The sequence below is a fragment of the Nansenia antarctica genome (genome assembly GCF_963989245.1).
Source record: "Nansenia antarctica genome assembly, chromosome: 8".
Lineage (NCBI taxonomy): Eukaryota > Metazoa > Chordata > Actinopteri > Argentiniformes > Microstomatidae > Nansenia > Nansenia antarctica.
This window is the reverse complement of record NC_137678.1, coordinates 58,238,257-58,257,345: the sequence shown is the minus strand read 5'-3', so window position 1 is coordinate 58,257,345 and position 19,089 is coordinate 58,238,257. Positions and strand designations below refer to the sequence as shown.

The following is a 19,089-nucleotide window of genomic DNA, read 5'->3' as shown; positions in this document are numbered from 1 at the left end:
CTACTACTAGCCTTGCTAGCCCCCCTACGGCTACTGTTCCTGTTGGATTAGTGGTGGAGCTGTCATGCCAAAACCTGGCAGCTGCCAAATCCTGGCAGGGCCATCAACGGCCTAATCGTTCGAACGCTCTTGCTAATCGTTTGCTAATCGTTCGAACGTTCGACGTGCGTTCCAGACTAGGGCCAAAATCTGACCGCCTGTGACGTCTTTCTACTGCGCTTTGTTTACTACCGCAGCTGATTAATGTGTGTATCTTAAACTGCGAAGACAATTGTAATCTTCTTGCACTTGAATAGCATTAAGGTTGATGCAGGCTTACTAGTCAGCTATATAATATATAACATTTTATATGAAAACACCCGCTAGCATGCTAATTTCACACGTAATTCGCTCTGAGAATGAGAGCTTTATTGAATTGGTATGATTGTATACACGGCATGACTTTTCATACACCTAAACCAGTAGTAAGGCACATGACATGGGCATGAACATCACCGTAGGACCGGAACACCTAATCTTACAAGACTGTTAAAATAACGCACAGCAGACAGGAAACAGAACTAAATTATTATTCGGCTCATAATTCATAAAAAAAAAAAAATGGCGCAGTCCCCCAAAAAATAAAAAAGTGGCGCAGTCCCACTCTTACATTTAACTTCATTTCTACTGGATAGAGACAGTAACGAGGAGAGTAAGGAGGAGAGGGCATATCAGCTCTTTATTGGCTGGATTCGAATGCCAATATGGGCAGATGTGCACTGTAGGCCGTGGTGCGAGACCACTGGACCATCCAAGGCCACACAGAGGTGGTTTTAATCACATTATCACATGATTATTTAATCACATTAACAGGGCTGTATGGCTGCTCCAACCCATTAACATGGGCTGTATGGCTGCTCCAACCCATTAACATGGGCTGTATGGCTGCTCCAACCCATTAACATGGCAGCCGAAATGAAACTCACACGAGCCGCTGAGGTTGACGCAGCCAGTGAAATCGAGCCCTTAGTGTCAGTTTTTGACGCCCCTTCTCTCTGGGCAAGAAGAAGAAACAAACCTCAGTGTTTCAGTGGCGTTTTTCAGGTTGGCTATGAGGCTGTTCCACTGTTGCATCTTTGGTTGTGTTGCGACAGGTACTGGGGCCTCGCATGGCTCCGGGGAAGCCAGGACCTCTGTCAGGGCCTGGGCTGGTTCTGTCAGGACCTGGGGTGGGTCTGTCAGGACCTGGGTGGGTGGATCTGTCAGGACCTGGGATGGGTCTGTCAGGGCCTGGGTGGGTGGATCTGTCAGGACCTGGGGTGTGTCTGTCAGGACCTGGGTGAGTGGGTCTGTCAGGACCTGGGATGGGTCTGTCAGGGCCTGGGTGGGTGGATCTGTCAGGACCTGGGGTGTGTCTGTCAGGACCTGGGTGGGTGAGTCTGTCAGGACCTGGGTGAGTGGGTCTGTTAGGGCCTGGGCTGGGTGTGTCAGGGCCTGGGTGGGTGGGTTTGTCAGGACCTCCTGGTGACAGTGCATGCTCTTTATGGCTGCTCTCATCCGGTGGGCCAGGGTCTCCTCGGCAGCCTGCATCCTGTCCTCCAGAGTCACCTCAGAGCCCTCCGGCCTAACATGACACACACACACACCCACACTATTAATGGGGAGCCAGTTAAGTGCTCTCAGCAACTATTGGGGAACTAGGTTGAGATTGAGAACGACAAATCTCTCTATCATATAGAAACGAAATGCCACGGGTCCCCTGACGTGTTAGGAGGTCATTAGGATGTCTGGTGTGTGTGGTGCTGGAAGCCTCATCGCTCACCCCAGGCTGTGAGTGACCTCCCCAGCGCCGGCGGGCACAGACCCCCGGCAGAGCTCCTTCAGCAGGTCTAGGTGGTGCAGGTTGCTGGTGCCCATCCCCGTGTTCAGGATCTCGGCGTGGACGTTGTACTCGTTTATGGATATCTTCAGGCCTGGCAGACGGGTGGTTCTCACCTACAGACATGCCACACAAGGGTTAGGCTAGGAGTTCAGTTGACTTTGAAATGAAGTAGAGATAACTCTGGGTTATCAAGTTGCTATAGTGCTAAGTGTAATGTAAAGCCTACCATGGGATCAACAAAGACGGTGTTTCCCAGACACAGAACGACCTTGGCTTGGTGATGCAGGCCTTTGATCTTCTGACTGAGGAGAGATGGTGAGCCCAGAGTGGGTAAGTTACACCCTTGGAATGTCATTGTATGATGTTCTTCTACAGCAGGGGTAGCCAACACGGTGCCCGCGGGCACCTGGTCGCCCACAAGGCCAACGCTGAAGAATATAACAATGTTTGCGCGACTGTGCAGGCGCAATGCGAGAGAGTTTTTGCAGGGTGAGATGTCTGCAGATGAAAGTAAGCAAGTTGAAAGGTTAGCAAATATAATTGCTGAGTGTTCTGACAGAGAACGTTGGTTCAAATTGGTCGTTATTATTGTGACTAGAAAGTGTCTGATTATAGTTCCATGGTGTGAATACTGTCAAAGAACTAGCAAGCTAGCTAGCTGGTCTGCTCATCTCCGTCTCTTTTGTACATAGATTTGCGAATCGTGATACTCGAGTCCTGTGACTGTACTGACCTTGGGGTTCCAGTCCACCTCAGCGTCGACGGGCTTGGCCCGGCACACAACCATCTCCACGGCCTGGGGAGGCAGGCTGTGGAACAGAGCAGGCAGCTGCAGCAGCTGGTGGGCCTTCGTCTCCTGCTCGCGCCCCTCGTCCAGGAACGCCACCGTCACGCTGGAGAACAGACACCCGGCCGCCTCTGGCACCGAGGTCACCCGCACTCTGACAGAGACGAACGTCAGAGCGGGGAGACGGTTAAGTCTCTCAGAGGAGCCGCCTCTTTGTTGTCTAAGCACAGAAACACACTCAAACGGGACTTCTCTCTGAGTCACCCGATTGTTGACATTGAGAACATCGTTTCATAGCTGAAATTTGTTCATTTGTATTCATGTTGGGTTTGGTGGGGGGGGGGGGGTTCTGACCTATGATAGGCTTCTTCTTCTTGTACTCCATAGAGGCCTCCCTCTAGAACCTCCTTGGCATACAGCTTCTCCTTGGCGTAGTGAGAGACCATCTCTGCAGCCAGGCTCTCATAACAGTCGTCTTTGTTGCTCACAATGCGGCCATAGAGGGAAGCGGTCTTGATGTGCAAGGGCAAAACCTTGGATGACAAATAGGTAAAAAAGGGAAATATTGCGAGTGTACATACACAGATAAGCATGTTACAGTTAGAGGTTCATCTCATTGTGGAAGATAGACAAGCACCCACTACCACCCAAATAATATACTCTGAATGACATTTGGACCATAGTCAAAAATGTGGTGAATCATAAACTATGATTCACCACTATAGTTCCTGAGTCTTGATGAAGTGGGCGGTCCTGTTTAGGGCTGATGCTGTGTCGATAAGGACAAACACTACTGTCCCTGCAACAGAAAGAAAGTAATTAAGCATTACAGAATTCAGTTCCACTTCACCTTTCTTCAGACGCATACCTACGAGCAAAATAGCCAAATCCAGGGTTCAGCTAATTACAGTTGCATCTTAGCAGATTATTAATGTCAAATCAAGTACATTTTAGGTCAATCCGTCCATATTCTAAACACTGACTTGCAGAAGCCGAAGCTCTTGAGGTAGCTGCAGAAGGGCCTGTCAGTCTTCTGCTCCTCCTGGGCCTGCAGGACCCCCTGGGCGAAGTGGAGCAGCTCGGGGGGCAGCGATGCCTCGGTGCGCTTCAGGTAGCGCATGACCCCGATGACGTGACGGGCGTTCCTCTCAGACAGCAGGAGGACTGACTTCAGGGGGTGGGATGCACCCTTCTTGTCCTGTTGAAGAAAAGCCTTTGGTGAGTCCAGACAGCAATCTTGAGGTTGAGAAAGCATACCCAATACAATCATGGTGCTGGGAAATGGGGCACATTTCTCAGACGTTTGCAAAGCAACAGGTATAATACGCAAATTAAAAGACCTGTGAACTGGGGGGGCGCTAGTGAGTAGTGGATGGAGTAGACGTGCTTTCGAGAGCTCCTCTCCGTTCTGCCCTTATCTATGATGGGCCGTATCAACACGATCAAGATGGTATCGCCCCCTAGATTTTTTATATTTATTTCAGAATCTCCCAATCTTCCTCACTTCAGCATTTTTTAAGAAGTTGGACTCCATTATCTTTCCATTTGTTTGGGGATATAAAGCTCATCGCATATCGAAAGCACATCTGCAAAAGTCCAAAACTGAGGGAGGATTAGGCCTTCCTGTATTTCGTAACTATTTCTGGGCAGCCAACGCTAGGGCTTTGTCTTACTGGCAATGGGGTTTCCCAGGTGAGGCCCATCTGTATCCACTGACCATCTGAGCGAAGCCTGGTCCTTAATATCGAGGTGACTGACGACAAACAAGGTTTAGCTAGAATCCAATCTTGATCAATTAATGTCAGGTACAAATTGATCCAATTCAAAGTCATCCATAGACTCCACTATTCAAAGACATTACACTGAATTTATCCATCGGTTTCTCCACTGTGTGACAGATGCAAAAATGCAGATGGGTCTCTAGCGCATCTTTTCTGTCTCGGTCCTCATTTGCAAAACTTCTGGTGGTTTTCCAGGGTCTATGGAAGGGACATTCCCCCTGATCCTGAACTGGCACTCTTTGGATGTTCAGAGACTGCTTCCAACTATACGGCTGAGGAACGGTCGGAATGAATGACTGGTATTGTTGCTGCTAAGAAAATTATTCTATTGGATTGGAAATCACCTCCACCTCCCTGCTTCCAGAAATGGCTCTACGGATTAATCAGTATCATGCAGATGGAGAGAATACGCTTCTACAACTCTAAAGTTCCCAATAGATATTTGAACATATGGGGTCCAATTATTGACTCTCAAAGTGTATTCAAATGTTTGATTATATCCTGTAGTGATGCAAGCCTGTACACTTTTTTATTTTTACTTTTACATTTTACTCTTTACTTGTACCCTTGTAATACCTGACGATGTTGCATTTTGGGAATTGCTTTGAACCAAATCATACTAGACATGTATGCCTGGCAGTTTGTTGTTTGTTAGTTCGTTTGTTTGTTTGTCTTGTGTATAAAATAAAATAAAAAAAATGACCTGTGAACTCTGTGAGTATGCTTGTGAAAGGAGTGGAGGGTAGCTGGTCTGTCCTACCTTGTCAGAGAGGTTCTGGAAGTTGTCAGACATGCAGAACAGACGGCTGCCAAACAGTTTAGGGGAGCTTGGGAAGCCGTAATGCACGACACACGTAGCATCCCTGATGCCCAGGGCCTTCAGACACTCATTGGTGGTGACTGGAATACAGGGGAAATACAGGGAGACATTTGTTGAATGTTATCAATAATATGAAATTGACAAGATTTAAATGTCAAATAATTAATTGATTTAATTTACCCAGAATGACATGAGTGCCAAGTCCAATGTCCTTCCTCCACTGCTCAATCACAAAGTCAAACTGGTATGTTAAACCCTCATGAGCTTTCAGGGAGAATGCAGATGTGCTGGTCACACCCTGAATGACAGACACAAGGAGGGAAGATCAAATAGATGTAGTTAAAAACATGTATTAATGTTTGGTGACAGTGTTATGTAGGAGAAATTGTCCAATAGAGTTATTCTGTGATATTGTTATTATTTTATACTACAGTTGTATGAGTCGAGAAATGTGTTGACCAAATGTGACAATATGAAAAATCCAATAAAATACAGATTATATAAAAATAAAAAAAACATGTATTAATTAATGACCAATTATTATTTATGTATTTATTATACTTCTACAGTACTTTTTCTCCAAGATAGTGATTTATATTTTGCATGACAAGATACACGTTTACAAAGGTAAATGCTAAACTAAAATGGCACAAACTAATTGTTACAATATTCAGGAGACGTGTAGACATCGGCACAGTGAGCAGACATACGAAATGGCACAACAATCACTGGTCAAATGGCTGAAAAAAATGCCTTTTCAATGGTAGGCATAACAAAGCCATAACTAGGCAACTGGTGATACATCAATAACAACAATGGTCTTTTGGTTCTTCCACTACCCCTGCAAAAGACAGTCTCCCAATATAAGGTTGCAAAAATGAAAAAACCTCTTCACACAGGAGAGTGTTGTACCTTAAAGACATGCTCGACCTCCTCTGCAGAGTTAGCGATAATGAGGGTCTTCTGGACCACCTCAGGGTTGAAGTCTAACGAACCAAGCAGCACTGAGATCTTTGTGCATTCCAGACACAACAGGATCATCTGTGGGGAGAAAGATGAGGGAAACATAATCTCAAGTGATTGAAGACTGTAAGATTTAACCAGGAATAGCAGATTTTTGGGGGGATCTGTACACCAATTGATTATGCCAAATAAAGTCTGTTTATGACAACACTAGGACACATGGGGTTTGATAGTTGTACCCAACTGTCTTGTGGAGACCCTCTACCCCCATAACCCTTTGATACCAGGACCCAGTTTGCCTTGCATGAAATGAAACTGTGATTAGGACTTCCCAAGGGATAACATGTCTGTCTTTTTTGTACAGATATAGGCAGTTAATACCCACATGTGTTTTAATTCAGCCTTTGAGCCACAAAAACATTATTTTACATGAAGGCCTAAGCATAAATGTGTGATTTATAGTCAACACCCGATGTTGCGCATAGGCAACATTAGCATTTCAAGTGGTTATACCTTTGACAAAACATTTAAATAATAACAAATGTATACGGGCAACTCTATGAGCATTTTGCATCCATTGAATTTCACAAACGCACTCTTTTGTGTTTACAGACTTGCGATGTCCACCATTTTTCAGAGAAAACTTGATGTAATCATAACAATCGGCCACAAAAAGGTGGTAGAACATTTTATTAGGATCTCTTGCTCAAGAAAATAATTTACTTTTGTGAATTGATCGTGTACAGACATGTCATCAAGTGTTTAAAGTAGGGCTGTCAATGTTAACGTGTTAACACTCCCGATTAATCTGTAAACTTTAGAAAAACGCAAATTAATCATACTTCATATTACCAAATTCTACTAAGATGCGTAGCATCGATCCCGCTACCTCGCGCATGCTAAGCGAGCGCTCTACCATTCCTCTCACAAGGCCAAAGTGATCTCAAGAGCAAAAGGTATACTTTAACCTGTGTCCTTCTTAGTTTATGTAGGAGCTATAAAAGTATACTGTATTCTGTGATAGCAATTCGAGAATGAAAATAACAGTGATGGGTTTGAAGAAAAAAACTGTCTGAAAGCAAGAAGCAGACTTCTTCTAGTCTTCGGAGACTACGTCTCCGCTTGCTGAAGTACTAAAAGTCGGAACAGCGCCACAAAACGAACTAGTGGTCGAAGACATAAGAGTTTCAGAGTAACTCTTCCCGACTCCGGAGGTCCCTGGTTCGAGACCGGGCGGGAACAACGTTTTTTCCTTTCACCTCTGAGGCGGAGCAGTTACTTACGATAGGGCTTGAGTCAACCGACTAGAACTCAGGCGAGAACAGACGGGTGCAGTCTGAGGTTTGGCAGTTAAGTGCAATTCTGACTGCATAGCTTGAGACTCTTTTACTCTGCACATTTAAGAGATTCTAATCTTATTTAGAAATCATCAAAACAAAGAAATGTTATAATAAAGTAAAACAAATAACAGATTCCTCTAACCAGTATGCCATGCAGTTGTTTTTGTTTTATGCTTTATCTCCCCCCAAAAATACAAGTAAATACTAGTATTTTAAACATGTGATTAATCACAGCCTATTATTGTGATTAACTTGATTAAAATGTTTAATCGATTGACAGCATTAGTTTAAAGACATGGTTGCCTATACAGGGTATATACAGGAATCTTGAGGTTAATTTCAATACCTTTCTAAGACTTTTTAAAGACCGTGTCAATATCCAGACCTCACCGCCACTTGGAGCTGTAACCGTTTACATCAGTGACACCTTTAACTTAACAGTTTTAGTTGTAATAGACACTAGACCACTATCATACAACACCATTTCCGGTTCATCTTTGTTTTTTAATAGAACTAATAAATTCCCAAACTTTTACTAAAAGTTTTTAGGACTCAACTCTTTGGACAGAGTCTAATTCAGAAAAATATCGACAAGATTCAAGACCTCATAAAATCGTGATAAGACTTAATACTTATTAAGGGTCTTGATTTTCCCCAAATTGATTTATCAACTTTTAATACTTTTCAAGACACCGCGGATACCCTGCTATATGCAACCTCAAAGGTTAAGCTGACCTGGTGCACGTTGCCGTAAAGTGCTGCCTCCTCGGTCACTGTGATGATGATGCAGGGGTTGATCATGTGGTCTGCCAGGAGCCCCACCATCTGGCTGCTCCAGCGTTTGCCCACGGCGATGATCTGCCTGGGGCAGGAAGCCCGCTCGCTTCTGTCGGTCACCTTCTGGAAGTGCTGCAGAATGGTGGCCATCTGAGAAGGAACAATGCAGTCAGAGAACACTCATAGGGAGATGGTGTTGGCAAGGCTAGTTTACTTGTACAGCACATTTCAACAGGGGCAATTCAAATAACTTTTCATATAGCATTAAAAAATACAGAACAAGGAGGAAAATAAATAGATACACATTTAACTATATAATAAGACAATGAATAAAAAGATATAGATAAGTGTTATTACTGCAACTGTAATCAAGCACTGCTTTTTGGTTATCTGGTATTGCCTTCAGACATTTTGAACCTGCTGGTTATTTTAGGCTTCAGTCATAAGCATAAAATGCCCTTCAAAAGGTACATAGAACATAATTGAATTAATGATTATGTTAATTGTAGTTATTGATCAATAGGAAAAATATATCATATATAATGATAACGTTTTTTGGGCATATCGCCCTGCCCTAGTTGACAGACAGTCCTCCACTGCATCAGGCGGTTGTTCCTCTTTAACTTAGTGAACTCCATTCTAAACATCATAAAATCATCTCTCTCTCTCTCTCTCTCTCTCTGACCTCGTCTGGGGCCTGTGAGTAGAGCAGATCCACCTCGTCCAGCACCAAGTGACACAGCCGCAGGAACATAAAGCAGTGGAAGGCCATCAGACGCACCAGGCTGAAGGGAGTGGTCACAACCATCTGGCCTGGAGACAGAAGGGTTAGGGAATGAGGGAATGACATATTCAAATATCTAACAATATACTATACAGTCAATTGTTGGAATTAGGTATTTTTGCTCTAGACCCAGGGTGCCCAATCTTTTTTGAACCAAGATCTACTTTTCAAGTAGCCACACACACACACACACACACACACACACACACACACACACACACACACACACACACACACACACACACACACACACACACACACACACACACACACACACACACACACACACACTTCCCAGCCTGCATAGTAAACGCACAGGGGTTAATTGCCTTGCCACATGCAAGCGCCCTCCTGACCTTCCTATTGCAAGCCGGCCTCTCTAACCTCTAGGCTACCTCTCTAACCTCTAGGCTACCAGCCTCTCTAACCTCTAGGCTACCGTCACCCCCACCGCCGCCCCCCCCCAATGTTGTAATTCAACCCCCCCCCCCCCAAAACAATTTCTATGACTTCAACTAGAGCAAGTCTAATAGAGCCCCCGAGACAGTAGGCTTACAGTTCTTCTGGATCTTGATCGTCTTGGCTTCGTCCTTCCCTAGTCCCACCAGTGCAATCATGGGGTGAAGGGACTGGGCAGTCTGGCATTCCTCCAGCCGGTCAAACACAGTCTGGGCCTTCTCCCACCCCGGGCACAGGATCACTGCTATGGGCTGGGGGGGGGGACACCAGACGACAACAACAACACATGGGTATCTTCACTCACCACTTGATCGTTTTACTATGGATTTGTAGTAGTCCAGAAAACCACATCTAAAAATCAGCCTTCTGATAGCATGGAAAGTACTGGAGTTGGAACAATATTGTTCTATTGTACATATTTTAGCTAGTTTTAGGCTAGTCTGTTAATAACACAGACACTCCTACATTGACACTATGGAGACAGGCTTGAGCTTCCATCCTCCAGTCTGGTGTGTGTGTGTGTGTGTGTGTGTGCGTGTGTGTGTGTGTGTGCTGGGCTCACCCCGGTGTGTGAGGAGAGGGTGCTGTAGCCTGAGGACAGCTGCATGTGAGCCAGTAACGGGGGGAGGTAGGTGAGGGGCTCGTCTGCGCTGCGGGAGATGAGGACCGTGTCACAGCCCCAGGCGACTGCTGGCCAGCAATAGCTTTCAGCCACCGACGGCCTAGTGAACTTCTGTCTCACTAGGATCTGGAGAGAACACATATGACACATTCTAATGCTTTGGTCCTCATGTCGGGATCCGATGTAATGATCTGACTTTTCTTTCGAAAAATGTGAATACATTTCCGCGTTGTTGAAAATCAATGACACACACGTCGCTAGTCAACTAACACAGCTTGTTTTGTGAGCCTGCTAACAATGTAAAGTAGTGTTATAGTTAACTAGATAGCAGTGGAAATTACTCACCGGCAATCCATTGCCTTGCAGTATTTTGGCTTGACTAGCGAGTTTGTGTTGTGATTCTCAACAACGTTGAAATGTAGTGTTTCAAAAGAAAAGTCCGAACACTTTGATTGGTTGCCGACATGCGGACCAATGATCAGACTGTGTCACATATATTATACACATTCGTCACCACAACATCTGACTTAGACAACTGACAATCAATGAATGTGATTTCACATCTTCCAGATCACATGTAGAAACCCTCATTCAATATTTTTATTAATATCAAATTGTTACAGCCGTAGTGTGTTGCAGGGCTTAAAGTGGGAAAAAATCCTGTGCCTGAAACTTTTCTTGGGGAGGGGGGTCACAGTTTGAGATATTGGGAGAGCGGGTACAGAAGACAGCTTCTTGTCTCAATGTTTAAATGCATTAATACTATTTTATAGTCAATACAAAATATATGTCTCAATGTTAAAATGCATTAATACTGTTTTATACTCAATACAAAATAAAATAATATATTTAGATGTCTTTAAAAGAACAAACTGATTAAATCACTTAAGGCCAAACTGATTGCATCACTTATCAAGCCACTATCACTATAACAATAGATCAATAGATCTACATCAAGTAGAATACTGATGACTAGTGACCAGTCAAGACCATTGGACTCCAGGATATCTTTGAGCTCCTGCATGAGGGCTGACGAGTTGGCGATGTTTACTTTCCTGCTGACTAGGTGTTGTGTTGTTACTTTGGCCAGATCCTAAAAAAATCGAACAAGGACATTGAGGATTTTGTCCATGTTAAGATTAGTAGCTTTGTCGAATTGAAAACGTTGCTTTTTTAAGCTTTTCACACAGCCGTTTTTTCAATTCCGGGACAAAGGCCATGTGTGTTTAAATAGCTGGCGTGCTGATTGGAAACGGACAGCTTTGTCAGTGCATTTTTGTCTTCTGATAGCTTCTTGCACAAATCGACGAGTGGCTGAGCCATTGTGAAAGACAGATCATGTTCAGCTATAAACGCGCACACTCGGATCTTTTGCTCGCAAACACGGTCGGCCATTGAAGATGAAGTGGTAGGCTACCTGTAGCCGTCGCTCCCGGCAAGGTTGTTGTATGAGCAAGGTTTAAGAAACTTGGCTTCCATTTTAATAGACTCTTACTAAAGTTAGCGAGATAGCGGGCTGCTAAAAGCGAACGTCTCTACAAGCTAAAGGCCAATACACACAGCGTGCAATTTTTGTTGCACCACAACATTCGATTTTGAAGTTTGAATGGAAGTCTATGAGAAAATCTCATCCCAACGCATACGGCCCCGATTTTAATCGCACCGCGAAAATTCGATTCCATTCGTGGATGAATGGGACAAAGCACACGGCGTGCAAGTTTTGTCGCACTGTCAAATTTTGCAAATTTTGTAAAAGTTTGTGGTGCGACGGATTATTGCATCACAATGGGACAATTGGGAAAACTTCAACTGGTCTATCTAAATTAATTGAGTCACTCATAACGGGGAGAGAGACCACTGGAGCTAGCATCAAAACACTAGTCTATTAGGGTACTGTACTGTTATAAACTGTTTAATAACAGCTTCCAATACAAACGGAACCAAATTAATTGTAACAGTTGTTTGTTTCTACCTGGCCCTGGCTAACAAACAAAGAGGTGGCTAGCTGGCTAGCTAACATTTCGGAGCTAGCATCAAAACACTAGTCTATTACGTTACTGTACTCTTATTAACAGTTTCCAATACAAACGGAACCAAATTAATTGTAACAGTAGTTTGAAAAACATTAGTGTAACATACATAATACATACATGCAATTTCAAAGTACAAATATAGTGTTGTCAGGGCTTGACATTAAGCTTTTTCAGTGAATTTATCTATAACTTTGCATACCTGCATTCTTATGAATATGTTGGTTTTGTTTTTGATGAAATACGTGCTTTAGGGAGGGTATTAAGTTATTTAACATGATGGCATGTATTACATGTGAATAAAATATTACTAAAAAAGTATCATCATTGTTGTTATTTGTATTTTGTACTGTGCAGCCAAAAAGGCTATCGTAAATCTTTTAGCAAGTAACGTTATTTATACTTATAATATATACTATACTACAGGTGCTGGTCATATAATTAGAATATCATCAAAAAGTTGATTTATTTCAGTAATTCCATTCAAAAAGTGAAACTTGTATAATGTATACTGTATATATTATATTAGTTTACTCAAAGATCTACGATAGCACGGGGTTGCCAGATTTCTAATCTAGCACGACTGAATGACCAGCCAAATTGTACACACGTTGTATAGACACTGTCCACTGAAAACCGGACATCTGGCAACCCAAAATTAATATTTACTCTACTGTACGTGTATGTAATTTACCGGTAACCTGAATGGATGAAATGGATGACGAAAAGCTCATAACTTGTCAACCAGTCAACCTGACATCTTCAATTGTGGATGGAGCAATCATCTATTTTAACGGTTTGACAGTCAAGGGCAATATATGAACATCACCATCAGCCAGCCACTACACCTAGCCCACAGCTGCCACTATACACATTACTAGATCTACGAATTACTGCATGCATGATTTATTTCCGTGTCATGCCACATAGCTACACGGCACATCTCACATACAAGACGCCTATATTACATAATAATAACAATCGAGCATGTAGGCACAATATTGTAGCGCGAACGGAGGAACATTCGCTGCCGTGTAGTGGTGAGCACCCGGTCTTGCTGATCGCCCCTTGTAGTGGAGTTGTGTGGTGTCCTATGGCCTCGTGTCGGCCCGTATGGTTATGCTGTGGCTCGATATGAGCGTGCTTCTATGTGTGGCTTTATGAGCGTGCTGTGGCTCCAATAGAGCGTGCCTTTTTTGTACACTGTTTGTAATGGTAATTAGGGAAACCAGCTCTAACTTATTGAACTATGCCGTCCTCCGAATCTATGTCCGGCTGATCATCGCCCATAATAATAAAGTGGCTTTTATAATACACCTTTCTGGCTGTGTGTTTTGTGCGCTCCCTCTCCTGACATTTTACCAATACCCCTAAATCAGGGGACCCACATATTTTATCACAATATGTCCAGTTGTATCTTGTAGAAATTGTGGAAGCAAGGCAAGCAATATTGGTAGAGCCTATTGTAATCAGCCTGCCTGGTCCGACTACGTAACAATAAAGTAACAATTGAGAATGGAATGTTGTGGTGCAACAAAATTGCATCGCACGCCGTGTGCATTGGGATGAGATTCTTTATGATTTTCTCATAGACTTCAATGGTGTGAGTTGAAAATGGAATTTTGCGGTGCAACAAAATCGCATCGCACGCCGTGTGCATTACAATCGAATGTTGTGGTGCAACAAAAATTGCACGCCGTGTGCATTGGCCTTAACATTACACTCATTCAAACTTCTTAAGGCCCGCCCCACTACTCTGCCTCCGATTGGCTAGAAGTCGTTGGTTGGCTTGAGCAATGTGATACCATTGGTAGGCGGAACTGTCTCTTTGCTGAAGATGACTCTTTAAATTACGATGTAAAGAAATAGCATGTGATTTTATTTTATTGCTCAAAATTCCCCCGTGCCGCCGGAGAACTTTAAGCCCTGCAATATAGCAACATTCTTCAGGATTTCATGCACATTCTACAGCCAGAGACAGATTACATTACATTCTTGTAGCACCTGAACATGAGAACCCCATATTGCTGCGAGAGACAGACAGACACCACAGTCACACAGAGTTCCCCAACCCTCCATAATGTTATTCATCTTTTTTCCTCCTCCCTCCACCCTTCCTCCATCCTTACGTTTGGTTCTTGCTCTGGAGCTCCTGTAGCTCCGCTCTGGGCTCCAGCTCCTGTTCAGCCTGATTTCTTTTCAGCTTCTCTAAACGATACTGCAACTGGTAGATTTGGGCTTCTATTAAGGGGAGGGGGGGGGGGACAATTAGAATGCAGGAAGCTCAGTATAAGTAGTAGCACCTGGAGATATAAAAGCAATTTTCATACAATAGCACAAATAAAATCAACCTGATGGATTGCTTAAATAGCAGAGAAATGCATACCTCTCTATGTGATAGTGGTGCTACTGTTAGCCAATTCTCTCTCCAGCTCATCCCTCATGTCTCTCTCCTGGGACAGCTGCCTCTGCAGCTTCCTCAGTCTGAACTGAGGAGTGTTCATCAGATCCTGCAAGGGAGAGCTGAAGAGCATACAAGTATTTGCAAAAATGTCTGCAGTGTACAGTACATGGGTGATTTAATTCATCAACACTAAATTCAAATGTAATTTGGCAATACCCATGCCTCGGAACAGGCAATGTACCTAGAGTCTGAGTTGCCGTTGTACCCATTTCAACACCCCCAAAATGACATGATCACAGTAAATGGAAAAGTATACCTGACTGAGGAGGAGGCCACAGTGTGGAGCTGCATGAACTGGACCCTCTGTTTGCGGTTGAAGACAGGCGACTCATCATCCGTGAAAGAGGAGGCACTAGACCCCCATCTACTAGCAAAGGCTGAAACATTTGAGAGAGAGAGAGAGAGAGATACTTGCTGTTATTTCAGAACTCTGTGCAGACCACTGCAGGGGCAGTGTTGTTGAATATGAATATGAAACACAGAAAAATGTTGTGACTTACTTTTCCTTTTCTTCAGATACTTCTCCAGATCACTGCTCACAGAGGCCGTTCTCGTCGTCCACAACAAAGCGAAGCATGGTGACAAGCTCAAGCTAAGGGATAAGGAATGAGCCACTTATGTATTTACAAATATAACTTATAAATGACATGCTACAGTATGGAACTGTCATTTAAAAACTGCTTTAAATGCTGTGGTTACTTAGGTCTACAATAATGAGGCCCTGTCCCCTACCTCAATGTTATGCCCCAGTGTGTGAAGGGTATAATGATCATTATACACAGCATGGTGGAGCAGCAGTAGAACCACCTGAGAAAACACAACAGGTATGATTGAGCACACAGGGTGACCCCACTAGTAGTAGCGATGCTCTAGTTCTGTCCAGTTCTGTCCAGTTCTGTCCGTGAGTGTGGATTACAATTCTGAAACTTGGTCTGTGTTTGGTCTGTGGTGGTTGATATTTCTCAGATGCATTAATATGCTTGCCTTGCTGTGGGATCATGTGATGTTATAAGGGATTGGGACAGTCAGATTGTGCCTGGAAAATCAATAACTGTCATTTATGCAGTGATAAAGCAGATACCTTTGATAGCTCCATCTCTAGGTTTACACCATTACTGAGATGTTCCCAGGAGACCATAGCTCCGTGGTCTGAACTGTACCTGCAGTCTCCTGAAAAATAGATAGAAGGAGAGACATGTGGAGAGTTATGAGGAAGACTGACGGAGAGAGGGAGCTGGCCATCTGGGGAAATTAAGTAAAAGACTACGGCCCAAATTACACTGGAAGCGTCAACCTCGCCTTACCTCAGCGGCGTGTGAGTTTCATTTAGGCGCCCATGCTAATGGGCTAGAGCTCTCACGTGCACCTCATGCTGGCTCCTCCGACTCGCTTGCTATAGAGTCAGAGTCTGGCCTATTTTTCACGTGTGAGGCCGACGTGAAAATTATCTTAACCAGCAACATAGACTACAGTTTCAATGTCTATTCAATCTAAATATGTCTAACTTTTTTTTAAATCAATACTTCCGCTATCTGTTTCAAAGCAGAAACCCCAGGTAGACTATAATCATATTATGTTAATAAGTTAAAAGAACATCATGCACCATGAAGGGCAGTATTTTTCCAGTGATTTCTCCCTCTCTCTCTTTGTTCGGTAGTTTGGTTATTCTCTTGCCACGGCAACATTGTGACGGTATACATTTCCATCTTGCTTATGTTGAGATCGAAGTCGCATGAAATGACATGTCGTTGGCACGATCGCAAAATATTAAAACCAATAACATTCCTGTGGAAATGGACATGCTCTGAATAATTTGTCCACTACTCTTTCTACCGTTCTCTCTCTTGCTCACACACACATACACACTTTCTCTTTGCTTCTCTCTGTGTTTCCCTGTCTGTGTGTGCATGACTGCGTTTTGCTTATAACCATTGCACTTTTTGAATCGCTCATTAAGGATGGATGACAGTAGAGACTGAACCCAGAACTATTCATAGTGAAATAGTTTGGACTATTGTAACGGTCTCCTTTCTGGTCTTCCGAAGAAAGCGATTGGCCAGCTGCAATGAGTCACAGCAAGAGTTTTAACCAAAACAAGCAGACAAGCTCATATAACTCCTATTTTAGAGACTCTACACTGGCTTCCTGTTAAGTTCAGGATAGATTTCAAGATCCTTCTGCTTGTTTATAAAGCTCTCACTGGCACAGCACCAGAATATCTGAAAGAGCTTTTGCTAGCATATCAGCCCAATAGAGCTCTCAGGTCTTCTGATGGTGGTTCTCTGTGTACCACATGTACAAAAGAAGAGATTTGGTCAATCTGAATGTACAAAGATAGGCCTGGCTGTAGCAGCTACGCATTAGAGGCGTAACAAAAAACATGGGCAGTAGGGAAGACAGAAAGTTCTGCAAAATTCTGCCACGCACACACAGCTAACGCAGCCAGTGTAATTTGGGCATAACAAGGTGCAAGGCATTTGTATTTTGAGTGGACAATCTAACCAGACAGATTAACCTAAACTGATTCTCTTATCCTTGAAAAGTAGTTAGATAAGTAGTCAATTGCACTTGGAAAAGACTGCAAAATGAAGCTTAACTGATTAAGTTAAGGCAACGTATTTAGAAGTGTGCCCCACCTTGAAGGAAGTCAGAGAGCAAGCTCAACCGCGCCTGAATGGGCTGGTCCAGGCAGGACTGAGGGGTCTCCACTCCCTTCCTGTTAGGGAGAAAGCTATCAATAAAGACAAGCACAACACACAAGATCATCTGCACAAAAAGACCCAGATACATGGCTGACTGCTGTGCAGATACATCAGAGAGAATGGAAGCCACACACATCCCCCCAAAAACACACATACTGTGTAGAAATGTCTACCTTACACATAGGGTGCAGAAACTTGGGCACCCCTGGTTTTAATGTCTGTTACAATTAATCTCCAAGTGATTGAAAGCAAACCTGAAAGTTAAACATGACACCTTTCCGCACATTTTAAAGAAAGGTTTCTTTTTATTTCAATGTTTTGTTTTTCTCATTTCTCATTTTTTTTAAAGGAAAAGGGCCCTGTGCAAAGGTTTGGGAACCCTTTTGGATTATTCTTTGTTACCTTTTGAGAAGATGATTACTAAGGCCCAGACCAAGGTGATTCAGTCGTTAGGGCTTCAATGAGTCAGGTGAATATAATTCCAGGGTTGAACTATATATTCTTAAGTAACTCCATGCCTTCTAAAGCCTGACTGTGGTGGCTGTTGTGTCTGGAGTTAAAAACCATGGGTTCCTCTTAACAGTTGTCCAAGGATATCAGAATGAAGAGACAGTTCACTTCCACCATCAAGGAGAAGGCTACAAAAAACTCTCGCAACGTTTCAAACTACCCATTTCCACTGTCAGAAACATCATGAGAAAATGGAAAATAAATGGAACAATTGAAGTCACGGCAAGATTTGGAAGACCAAGAAAAATGTCAAATAGAATGGCCCGAGATCTGGTGAGAAATGCTCAGAAGAGCCCACAGATCACTGCAAAAGATCTGCAAAAAACAGTAGCAGACACCGGTCTAGTTGTTCACAGGACAACAGTACAGCGTACCTTAAACAACAAAGACCTACATGGCAGAGTTGACAGAAAGAAGCCTTTCCTACGACCTCAACACAAAATGAAGCGTCTGAAGTATGCAAAAGAAAACCTTGAGAAACCTGAAGCCTATTGGAACAATGTGCTTTGAACTGACAAAACCAAAATTGAACTTTTTGGCCACAACCAAAGAAGGTATGTTTGGAGAAAAGGGTGAAGCATTTGTAGAGAAGAACAGAAAGACTCTTAGCTGGCTACAGGAAGCATTTGCAAGCTGTTATAGTTGCCAGAGGAGGAGTTACAAAGTACTAGCTGACAGGGTTCCCAAACTTTTGCACACAGCCTTTTTCCTTGTTTTATTATTTTGAAATTGTAAAAAGACAAATCTAAATTAATCTTGCTTCAAAATGTGATGAAATGTGTCATGTTTACCATTTAGAGCTTAGGTTTGCTTCTTTTTACTTAGGTATTAATTGTAAAAGGCATTTTGACTAGGGGTGGCCACATTTTTGCACCCCACTGTAGGAATTTAATGTAAAATATAACCAAGCACATTCGCTTTACTCACAAGTTATGCATTAATCTCAGCAACAACAAGCCATCTTGTAACTGATTGATTTGTAGCAATGGTTGGTCCAATTTCAAGCTGTTGATCTGGAGATGAGAAAAAGGTTTGAGTCTGCATGAACAATTATCAATATCAACTACTAGAGCTTGCTAGCTATGGCCTGTGCCATGTCATATCAAATAGTAAGCTACAGAATTGAGCCTAACTTCTTACTTACCCACTCCAACAGGACCAACACTTTGTCTTCGTCTAGTTCCATGTT

General features: G+C 43.2%; 1 protein-coding gene across 1 annotated transcript; it reads right to left on the bottom strand.

Annotated features, from left to right (window-relative positions):
* Positions 1-718: 718 nt before the first annotated feature.
* LOC308164479 (putative ATP-dependent RNA helicase TDRD12) lies at positions 719-19,086 on the bottom strand (the record flags this gene model as incomplete). The annotated part of the gene is made up of 16 exons (XM_080538562.1): positions 719-781; positions 1,405-1,603; positions 1,802-1,974; positions 2,088-2,163; positions 2,572-2,802; positions 3,003-3,181; positions 3,366-3,447; positions 3,632-3,846; positions 5,190-5,329; positions 5,430-5,547; positions 6,162-6,290; positions 8,288-8,479; positions 9,015-9,142; positions 9,670-9,823; positions 10,135-10,320; positions 19,045-19,086. 16 exons carry the CDS (start codon positions 19,084-19,086, stop codon positions 719-721), a joined length of 2,307 nt encoding a protein of 768 aa, XP_080394688.1.
* Positions 19,087-19,089: the final 3 nt, after the last annotated feature.